This window comes from Azolla caroliniana, unplaced genomic scaffold, assembly GCF_043228905.1.
Source record: "Azolla caroliniana isolate FFs.n. ecotype wild unplaced genomic scaffold, voAzoCaro1.0.p SCAF_3, whole genome shotgun sequence".
Taxonomy (NCBI): Eukaryota; Viridiplantae; Streptophyta; class Polypodiopsida; order Salviniales; family Salviniaceae; genus Azolla; species Azolla caroliniana.
Genome location: NW_028230438.1, coordinates 26257106 through 26268780, shown reverse-complemented (window position 1 = coordinate 26268780; position 11675 = coordinate 26257106). Strand labels below are relative to the sequence as shown.

Sequence of the window (11675 nt, the reverse complement as noted above, 5' to 3'; positions counted from 1 at the left end):
GAAATCATAGATGGAGAACAGGGCTAAAGGTGGTCTTAATCATCAATGAAATGGCTAAAATACCTATGAAAGAAATCAGAGATGATGGAGCCGGCTTAACTAGATCATGGGTTGGTTTACTAAACCATGGCTAAGGTTATCTTAACTAGAGTGTGGTTAGGATGGACCCTAGTAATACCACAATAATGTGTGTGTGTGTGTGTGTGGGGGGGGGGGGGGGGGGGCACACACGCGCACTTGTGGTGCGTGTGTTTTCTTCTATATGGTTAAAAGTTAAAACTTAACACTTTTCTCCATATATTTCTTTATATTTTATTGAAGTGTTGGTAAAAATAAATCTAAAGTGTATTAGATTTACACAACCAGTATTAATATTGCACAAAGCTTAAAACACATATGGACAAAGACCCGACTAGCACATGGGAGATGGGTGTATTAAGATTCCAATATATATTGAACTTAAACAAAGAGACAATAGAGTACTGACATTATTCATTAAGTAGAAACATGGGTTACAACTACCCATAATTGAGGACTCATATGAGCCACAAAAAGTGTTTAACAAAGGATTAAAACAAACTTCCATTAAGAATTTGACTATAACCGCTTCTTTTGTAGTGGATACAATAGTAATAATAATAAACATAGCTCCTATATAGTAGAGCTCACTACTAAGTGAAGGGGCGCATTACCACAAATTAGATGACCAATTAACCCTCCCACTTAGTAGTAGTAGTAGTAAGTGGGAGCAGCCCATTTCTAGTAAAAATGGCAGATTTAATCATCCTTTCACAATACATGTGCCACTAAACCCAACCCAGATTTAAAGAATAAGATGCCACAAAAGAGGGGGAGAGGATACAAGGTATCAAGGCTCCTGTGAGATGTTTCCTACATAAGCGAAGCTTCTCAAATAATAGATCATGCTCATTCAATCACAAAACTTCGTGAAGAAAACTGAGCCCTCCAATGGGAAGCTTCATTATGAATGATTGTGAACCATTAACATGCATCGGATGATAAGAGCATTATTGTATTCAATCTTGTTCCAAACAATTATGATCCATTAACTACAAGATTGTCAGATAAAGAGTATGAATTTGGAAATACACGAATGAAACGGAGGAAAGTTAAAATACACGTGAATGTGTAGGTTCAAAAACTTGGCACCCAACAAGGTCGGCCACATAAAATTTTGAATTTTTCAGTATATTCATGAACCATATATAACTTTGCATTGCACAGACAGCAACTCTGTTGTTCAGCAGAACTATAATTTCTTCCTCTTCAAACCTAAGAGTATATAAGGTAACACTCCCGAATTTATCTCCATCACTCAACCAGAGATATTTGCATTGACAATGATAGTAAGGGTCAAGCTCGAAAAGGCATTTGCCTTTTATTTGAAGCTAACCAAGACTCCACACATGTACAAAGATACTTCTCTTTTCTTTAGGTTTCTTTCTTTCTTCTTATACAGTAGTAGCAACCAATTTAGCAGATCTCAAATAGTAATGGCATATTATCAAGTTCTGGAAGTAAGGCTTTTCATCCGCAATTGCATCATTTTTTCCAGTTCTTCAGCACCTCCATCCTCAGCTTCTAACTCCTGAGATTCAATAAGAAAATGACGCAAATCAAAATCAAGATGAGCACTGGGAGTCACAATGCTTTAAACATTCAGTCCACTACATCATTGAGGAAGAGGAATGCACAATTTGAATAAGCCAATCAAAAAGTATATTCAAATGGGTTTCAACATTCAGCTGAAAAGATTGCTTCATCGTACCTGAGGTCCCAAAAATAGCCCATAAGGTACACCTTCAAATTTATCAGCATGATGAAGCTGCAATCCATAGTTTTAACATGAGTTTGCTATAGCTTTGCCACAAATAAAGCTTTACATATTTTACTCTTATGTACTTAAGCTACATATGAGAAATCTGTATACATAGCCAGCACAAGATGGAGTACTTATATATAGATTACATCATATACATGAATTTTCTACCTGATGTGCAGCTGCAACTTTCTGGAAGTAAGGAACATCAGCTATTGGGCCAACTGGAAACCTCCGATGCACAAGGCCATCGTGCACAAACATGTACGCGATACCAAACATAGTGATGCCCAAGCCCTGCAAAAATTCCAAACATGAAGGAACACCGTTTCAGGTTCACAACATTTTCTTGCCTGAGAAAATGGTATTTTTGCTGAAGCTTATGTAGTAACTTACGGCTCCGAAACATAGACCAGGAACAAGGCCTGTGTGGAAGAATCCATATGCAATGAGTGCAATTGCAGGGACTGCATTGATTATGGCGAATACATCATTCAATTCGAATGGCCCATCTCTCGGACGATGATGAGACTACACAAGAGTTACCATCGATATCAATTTGCAGTGATTATCAACTATATATTGCTATCATTCAATAAGCAATGAGTTTTATTGGCATATAACCCCGCATATGTAATATATGCCATAGCTTATACAACTTACTTCATGCATACTCCAAAGTGAGTTGTGCCATAATGCCCGATGTGCCCATCGAGCCCAATACTCCATCCCCACCTGAAACAACATTGTAGATGTGTTAAAGGAACAGAATTTACTCCATCTCCGGCCATTGATAAGCGCAATGTATATGTGTGTGTGCATATATATATACAATAGAAATTCTTTCCCAATCATAGGCCAAGTCATTGACAAGTTCAACAATGTATACCAATAAAGTCAATGATTATGTATTTAGTTGCAGACAACACTCACTGATGCTCCAAAAGCCAAAGAGAAAGTTCCAAACATTTCGGAAAAAGGAACCTCCATGCCCTGCAATCAATAGACAGAATGTTGTCACACAGAAAATACTTTCAGGCCTTTCTTCAAACATGAAAGCTTGTCAATCTCATAGGAGATTTGTGGAGGGTTCATTCAGTCACTGATTTAGTTTGTAGATCCGCACACATGGATGCATTTATGGATGGATGCTTATAGACCTCAGGACAAATCTGGTTCATACATTACAAGCATACCAACATACGTACATGTAACATACCTATCTATACACACACAAAGGTCACTGCATATGGACATATGCATACACATCCATACTTTGTTGCATATAGAGTTGCATGCATACATAGAATATGATTTAGACCACAGAACGCGCATGGTTTATAGGCATGCATATATTCAAACGGTCATTCACATATACACATAGATATGGTCAATTATATGCATGATTGATGGTGCACACGTACATATATACACAAAGAGGGCATCGTTAAGAGTACCTGTGTTTGCCAAGAAAATCGATAGTAGATGGCTCCCACTGTAAGGAAAGTGATGCCAGCAGTGGAAGCCACAGCAGCAAAGAGGTATGTAGACCTCTCCGCCTTCCTCCTGCTCAAATTCTCCACCCGCCTCCGCTTTGCCTCTGAATCAACTGCTGACGTAACTGAATCTGCAAGAATCAATGGCGAGACTGAGAAGGGAGGGAGAGGAAGCCTATCCCCACCACCTGACCCTAATGCTGTGGAGCCATCATCGGGATGCTTATCTGAAACGCATGTAGGAGAAGACTGCGGCACACCCTCCATATGAAGAGATGAAGTGATGTGTCGGGGGCGGGGGCGGGGGCGGGGGCGGGGGCGGCATGGTGGCGAGGAAGAATAAGAAGGAGTGGCCGAAGAAGATGACCTCCTAAATAGCCACTTATGGTGTTGCAGAGGATTGTGGTGGCAGCAGCGGAAGAAGAAGAGGAGGCTTTGGTTAGAAGTAGTAGGTGTAGAAAGAATGGAATTGGGAGAAGAAGAAGAGGGAATTAGAGGTTTGAGTAAGCCCATAATAATAGTCTTGTCTCTCTTCTTTCTTGGTTTGGTCGATGATGAAAAAGGGGGAAGGGGGGGATGCTTAGCAGGAAAGAGCAGAGATCTCGATCGTTGATAAATAAAGAAGTATGGAGGGGAAAGGAGAAGGAGAGGGAGAGGGAGACCTCTTCTTCTGTTGGGTTGGGTTGGATGAGCTATCGTCGTGCTTGCTTCTTAGCCGCTACCTCTTCTCTTTCTCTCTGTGCTGCTAGCAGCGTTTGCAACCCCACCCACCTACCCACCCCTCTCTGCCTCCCTCCGTCCCTCCCCTGGCCTTGCCTTGCCTTGCCTTGCCTTGCCTTGCAGTTTAGCCTTTTAGCCTTTTTAGCCTTTAGCCTTTCCTTCTCTCTTTCTCTTTCTCTTTCTCTTTCTGCCTTTTTAACCCCTGCCTCTCATCTTCATCTTCATCTTCATCTTCTTTCTCCCCCCCTAAGTTCCTTTTTCTGGCTCTAGTTCTGTTTCTCACCACCAATCACTCCTGTCCACGTATCAACTAGCATCTCCTTCGCATGTCTGCCAATTACTTGTGGCCACGTAGCCCACACGTGGAAAGCGCCTCATTGTTTTCGCCCCATCAGTGAGGGAAGGAAGGAAGAACGGAAGGCAGGCAGGCAGGCAGGCAGGCAGGCAGGATCTTATTTTAGTGGAAGTGTGTGCTTTCTTTCTTTCTTTCTTTGTCTTTGGGTTTGGTTTTCCCCTCCGCCAATGAATCTGGACCACACACGCAAATAGCCAGCCAAGCTTCCTTCCATCCACAATGCCCAGACCCCGCTTGTAACCTGTGTGAAACCAACCATCCATCCCTCCTCCCCCCCCCCCCCCCCCCCCCTCTTTTGCTGCGTGTGTTGTAACTTGTCATACATATAAAAGCTCGAGAAGCCTTTTCTTCGCACGAAAGGAGGATGCTCGTTAGAGCCCCACATGCCTCTCTTTGTTTGTAACATACATACACTCCTCCATTTACTAGTTGCCCACGCGTAATGCAACCATTGGGCACGAGAGTATCTCTCCGCAATCAGGTCGCTATCCCGAAAATAGCCAAATTTTCTTTATGGTACTATCTACTATATATGTATTTGGAGTTTATATTTGCTATTATTGCGAACCTCTAGTTTGTAAAGTAAATGTCCACTTCTGATTTTTCACAAATCAATGATAGTGTTCATAGTAGAATTTGCGAAAAGTTGCGATCGTTACATTGAAACAATCCTTCTCCCAAATTCTCGATTGCAAATTCATTCAGGATTCTACCTCTAGTGTTGTGCTTTGCTAGAGATGGGATGGGTACAAACAAGTGCCATACAATGGTCTACGAGCTCATGCAAATTTTCTTCTAAGAACATGTCTTTACATATTTGTTGTAGACAACTTAAGTGTTAGAGTCTAGCTGATTTATTAAGCAAAACACAAGGATTTATAGACCAACGAACGGAAAGAGGGGTCCCAAACCACCCAACCACCCCTTAACAACGGCGTGAGACAGACTCGTACCTCCTCGACGTCCCATAACATCGAGGGTTGATGTGAGTCGTATCTTGGGTTCTCTAAGGAACAAACATGCTTAGCTAACAAGAGCCATAACCACACTATCATAATTTCAACATAAGTCAAAACCTCCCCCCAAAAAAGATAGTTACCCTTCTTATATCAACAGAAACCCTAGGCCATAGAGGGTTCACACTTGACTGCTTTATTTGAAGTAGTCAAGTGATAACACACTTAATAGTTATCCCACACCATATAGTTGAATATTACAATTCATACCCTCGTTCATTTGATAATTAACCTGCACGTACTCATCATAAGATTAGGAAAAACTACATAAAACCTATCTCATGACCAATTATGGTTATGCACGTAATACTAAGGTTAAAAACAACCCCAAATATCATGACATTGTGACTTCAACGATGATGTGCATTCTTTTGCCTTTTTACATAGTGTAAGAGAGTTTAAACATTCCATGGCTTCATTAAATATGTTACTTGTGTATGTACATAGGAGTTCGATCGATTAAACATTTTACAATGCAATTTTGAAGGTTATGTGTTTTGATTCATTATAAAAAATTTAGTATTGGAAACACATGCACTCTTCAATTTTGTCTTTGTGCTATCGTTTTCAAAGGTTGAAAAGGCTGTAGCATTGTCCCATTCTATCAAGCTATAACCCAATGTTGAATCCGAATTTTTCATTGTATCGTATTATTACATGGCGAATATCAATTTGCAATTTCATATTGAAATAATATTGTGATGGTAGCTCAACCTTTGTCTTACATGCGGATGGGAGCTTATGAAAGAGAAAAGAAACATTCTCATTCTCTACAATTTATTCATTGTGGAGCATTGGAAATGGGGTTGTCATGAGAAAAGTTATTTAGTTTGGACTATTTTCTCATAATTGTCGTGAATTGTAGCTTAGACCAAAGCATGACACTCATATCTCCTCCAAACCATCTTATATGCCATTACAAATCCCTTGCCACAACTTGATTCCTAATTTCATGCTATACATTGTCCCCTATGTCATTTAGGACCACCTTAGTCCGCACAAAAAACAGGAATTTAGGATATTGAGCTTGGTTTCTTGCATTGTTCCTATCCTCAACATTAAGGGGAATTGGAAATCTTATGAAAATAAGTATATGTATCTTAAGGTATTAGAATTTTCAGTTTGCACCGACCTTATTTATGAAGTTGTTTATGGAACCAACCCCAAACCACCAAGATGGAAAAGAAGCATAAAAATCTATTATAATAAGTCTATACTCTTAATGTATTAAAAAATCAGGTTGACTCAAAACTTATTGTGGAATTCTTTATCTAGCAATGTAAAAGAATCTCCTCTCTATTTCATGTTTGGAATGGTGATCGTTACATAGATCATAATGTTCCGAATTTTTTGTATGTCCTACGTCAATGACTCACCTTCTAATTTTATGTTAACGAATTACAATAATGACAAAATTTATTATCATTGAATATATCTAACACAACATCGCATTTTTGCCTATCAATTCAAAGAGTTTAATTCCCAATCATCTACTCAACCTTCTTTTGAATATTGTTTTTGATATTGAAGGATGATAAAAACAATGATATTTTTTCGTTTTAAAACACGTTGTTAGCGCCAAAGGACCAAAGTGACGTGATTACATGGCCTAGGATAGATTTGAACATGTATTGTCATGCGGAAGATTGATGAAACCAATTGCGTGTTTGATTGCTTCAACATGCATACAAACTATGGTAATCCCAAACACTCAAAAAGTCAATATGATATCATAAACATGACAAGGATACCAAAGTTGCACTATCACCTATCATTAATAAATATCAAAAGGCAAAGTCATCGTTGTTATGACGAAGTCCATAGAGACAATTCATGAGTTGTTTAGGTGCATGTGGATCTTGCTCGAGACATTTGATCATTACACACTCTATAACTTTCAAAGACCTAATATGACAGAAGGGGATGAAGTATGGCCAATTGGACTAAATAGTGAGACTAAAAATATTTACACATGTCTTATATCAACTCCATGGTGCGCGTTGGGGGAGGGGGAAGGAAGGGTTAGAGATTTTGTTATCATCCCAAGTGATCAAGTATGACCAATGGAACCAAAAGGGATTTTTTTGACATGGTATGTGCGGATTTGTGAGGTAACTTTTGATGTTCAAGAATTTAGTAGTGATAAATGATTCAATTGCTAATGCACGTTGAGATTGTACGCGAACTATATACATAGAGTGGATCAGATTGACAATACGTGGAAAGCCAACTTGAATATGATCGAATGCAACACATTGAATAATCATGTGATGCTCTTACTCCCAAACTTGTGTACGGAAAAATATGCATAATCAAAGAGCCTCCTTATATGTGCCCCAATGTCATGCCTCGCATTAAAGAGAACGTGAGCTAAGTCATACGGGACTAATGGTGCAAATAGTGGACAAATGGATTAGCTCTAACATTTTATCAACGAATGTAGTTTCCCCATTCAATGTAAAGTGGTTTTCATAGTTTGGTTCAACATATCTAATATAGTATGTGAAATGTGAGCCTCCACATATTTTGCAAGTGGTGATATATTGGCATTGCAAAAAAGATTCATTCATGAAGGAATTAATTGGTGAATCATTAAGTAAATGTGATGCATCCTATTTTCCAAAACATTTCAGCATCGATCTTGAACCCAAAATTTGACCTTTTGTGTCTTTTGAATTATTTTCCTTGCTTCCCATACAATCAGAGTAAAAGACAATATGAATCCTAGATATAGAATTTGCAGATGACACAACGGTTTACCTACAAGGGGACTTGGAAAACCTACAAAAGCTTGAAAGTGGGTTAGCCGTATTTTGCAAGAGATCCAATACCATGATCAATCGGCACAAATCCTGTGCAATATGGCTTTCTCATGAAACACATCCTATGTGGCACCCACATCCCGCTTTCAAATGGATCAACCAAGGAGCGAGCACCAAATATTTGGGGTTTCAAATTGGTTTCAACATACCGCCGGAGACTATGATTGCACCCGTTATCCATTCCATTCGACAAAAGTTGATACATTGGAGTTCGAAAAAACTGTCGCTAGCGGGTCGCATCATAGTGGCAAACTAGGTACTACTCGCAATGGCATGGTACAATCTATCATGTTGGACAATATCCAAGGACAGTATACATCATATTCAACGACTAGTACGCAACTACATTTGGTATGGTAAGGAAGATCATGTAACTTGCGCCAAGGTGGCATGGCCTATACTCACAACACCTAAGTCGAGAGGGGGGGCTGGGTCTGGTTGATCCCCTCTCACAATCAAAAGCCTTACTTGCCAAATTTGTGGTGTGAGGACTCCAACGAGGAAATGACTGTTGGAAAATGCTACTGCGGTTACGTTTCGCTTACTTTAGGCCAAGAAAAGGGGTTAATTGGGCCCCCCAAATGGGATGGATTCTAAACATGGATGATCAATATCCAAGGACAGTATACATCAGATTCAACAACTAGTACGCAACTACATTTGGTCTGGTAAGGAAGATCATGTAACTCGCGCCAAGGTGGCATGGCCTATACTCACAGCACCTAAGTCGAGAGGGGAGCTGGGTCTGGTTGATCCCCTCTCACAATCAAAAGCCTTACTTGCCAAATTTGTGGTGCGAGGACTCCAACGAGGAAATGATTGTTGGAAAATGCTATTGCGGTTACGTTTCGCTTACTTTAGGCCAAGAAAAGGGGTTAATTGGGCCCCCCAAACAGGATGGATTCTAAACATGGATCTCAAACCTAGTTTCTCCTGCCAATTGGAGGATAGATTCAGTGCATCCATGTGGAAGGCATATAGTGTGACATTAGAAGAGGGCTCAAGTGCGATCAACCGAGTTTCGAACCTGCCTGGCTCAGTCAACGTATCCTATGGAACCCATATATCAAGGATGAATCTAATCAACTACTTGGATCAAGTTAGGGGTTGTCATGGGGATACATTGCAGAAGGTCCGGGAAAAAGTATAGAATGTTGGAGACGGTTTATGTCACTGTCACTACAAGATCAAGCCAACATACTCCATGGCATCCGGGGCGGATGGACTATGAGATCGGAAATCAATAACGCTCTGCTGATTAGGGAAGCCGCTACTCATAGGACAACAATGGAAAAATGGATACGCTACGAGGAGGAGGGATCTTTGATCCCGAGAGGTAGGGGATCACCAGACAGGATCGAAGGCTCTGAATTGCGCGCCACTATGACACCAACACAGAATAACGCAATTCGAGTACTCGCGTATACTGGTCTTAAATGGATTGTAGATCCTGATCCGATCAAAGTACAACCTGATTGGCACATATGTACTCATGAAAACACATGGCTACGTAAGGTCAATTAGGACCCATTGTAATGGACATGGTGTGATCCTTACGCGGAGCAAGGAAGCAAACCCATCCCTTTCTTCCAATTCACAACTAGATTGGGTCATCACATCCTAACTGGTCAAACTGCCCGAGAGCCGGCCGCTGCAAAGGTTTAGCACACATATCAAGTTCCTCACACAATTATCACCAAGTTTTGGTAGAAAATCTGGAAACAACAACACGCGAGGCGAATTACCACGTTCCAATGGCTATTAATACATAAGTCACTACCGGTGGGAGCATGGCAACGTGGGAACCTTGGCTCTCCTAATTGTGTAGAGTGTCCAAATGTAGTAGAATCAATACGACACGCTTTGTGGGACTGCCCAATGTCCCATCGAATATGGCGGGGGGTTGGTCGTTTGTTGCAATTATGCCAGGTGCAAGGCTCAATCAAGTGGGGAAATATATGTTGGCTATCATGGCAGACCCCAGTTGGCAAATACGAGCATCAGGAGGAGGGGATGACTTTGGTGATAAAAGCACAAGAGGTTTTTTTCTCCACCATCGGCAATGTCCACTCAACTCCTCTTAATGACAAATCTCAAGTTGTGTTGGAATTGGTCAGCCCAATAACTCTTTGGATTCTATGGAAACAACGGTGTAGACGGGTCTTCTCCAACCAAACTGCGCATCCCACAATGTTACTGCAAGAGATATGGAGTGAAATTGTAGCCACTCTAAAGAGCCAATATGATGGCCTCAAGGGCAGCTTTGATGGAGTTGAAAGACAACGAGTAGCCTTCACCCTGTTAATGGTCGTCCTCTCCCTTTCTTGAGTCAGTGGGCATCCACATAAGATGGAACTATCGCGTCCCTACAAGGATTTGTACATAATCATCTTGTTTGTAAAATTTTATAACTAATGGAATGAGTTTTTTTTTGGGAAAAAAAAAGGACAATATGAAGGTTTTCTTTAACCTTAAAAAATGTACTCAATAACCCTTTCCATGTCATGATCTCAATAGGAAGCGTTTTGGTCTCAAAAATTTAGAGACAAACCATGGAATTACAGTTACAATTGTTATCGTCCATAAAGAGCCCAATTTTGACCTATGGGACTAGAGTATACATGTGTTCTTGATATGTGTCTCCTTCCTACGAAGGGGTATTCATACATTGAAGCACAAAGTCTAGATGTGTGAATAAAGCATGCACATATGAGCTCAACATTCTCAGTGGTGTCTTAAGTATGGCACTTAAGTTATCACTCCCTTTTAGTATGTAAGCATATCTTGAACGAATTGCACTATATGTCGAGCATGTGAAGAGCAAACGACATTCATCCTCTACCATGCCTTCAAATTTGTTACATTTTGATACCATGATGCAACTTCAATACCTAACTTGTGAGATCGATTGCAAAGTAGTGTAAGGGCTCTACGAGCATTATTCCTCATATTGGTAATGAGATAAGGTTGGATACGATCAATATGCATTATTGCTTTATATTGAGACCAACATTTTAGGTTGACATTTGCAATGTAGTATTGTAGCTTTGTCCTCTTAGCATATCACCCGAAAGCTCTAAAAGATCATCCACACCGCATCTTCCAAACCATTTTCTTATGTGAACTAGGGGGAATTGGTTGCAGATAAATCGTGGGAATTTTTATTTTTTTATAACGAAAATTTATATTCATAGTACACACTAATGATGTTTATAATAAGTTAAAGCTTTAATTTGTTTGTTTTGAAGGTATTGCTCACATGTCACGTGATCCAACATGCATGATAGTGTGGTCGAGTGTTAGAGATGTAGGAAAAATAATGTCATCTTCTATTTTGGGCAAAAGCCTTTGTTTCATAAACTACACTTCCTATATATCGTGACCACATATTTGAATTATTGGCAATCACAACTATATTTATATGCA

The 11675-nt window shown here is 40.1% G+C and overlaps 1 protein-coding gene across 1 annotated transcript; it reads right to left on the bottom strand.

The window, feature by feature from the left end:
* Positions 1-1190: 1190 nt before the first annotated feature.
* LOC147866921 (beta-carotene 3-hydroxylase 1, chloroplastic-like) lies at positions 1191-3879 on the bottom strand. Its single transcript, XM_087317465.1, has 7 exons — positions 3298-3879; positions 2774-2833; positions 2504-2575; positions 2237-2371; positions 2012-2137; positions 1790-1846; positions 1191-1609 (listed from the first exon to the last, which is right to left on the bottom strand). Exons 1-7 carry the CDS (start codon positions 3847-3849, stop codon positions 1526-1528), a joined length of 1086 nt encoding a protein of 361 aa, XP_087173591.1. The 5' UTR covers positions 3850-3879; the 3' UTR covers positions 1191-1525.
* Positions 3880-11675: the final 7796 nt, after the last annotated feature.

Excerpts from the sequence above, each read along its gene's own strand:
- LOC147866921 (XM_087317465.1), bottom strand. The coding sequence starts at position 3,849 with ATGGGCTTACTCAAACCTCTAATTCCCTCTTCTTCTTCTCCCAATTCC. Across the intron at positions 1,847-2,011 it reads AAGTTGCAGCTGCACATCAG|CTTCATCATGCTGATAAATT; the intron begins GTAGAAAATTCA and ends TATGGATTGCAG. Across the intron at positions 1,610-1,789 it reads GGCTATTTTTGGGACCTCAG|GAGTTAGAAGCTGAGGATGG; the intron begins GTACGATGAAGC and ends ATTGAATCTCAG.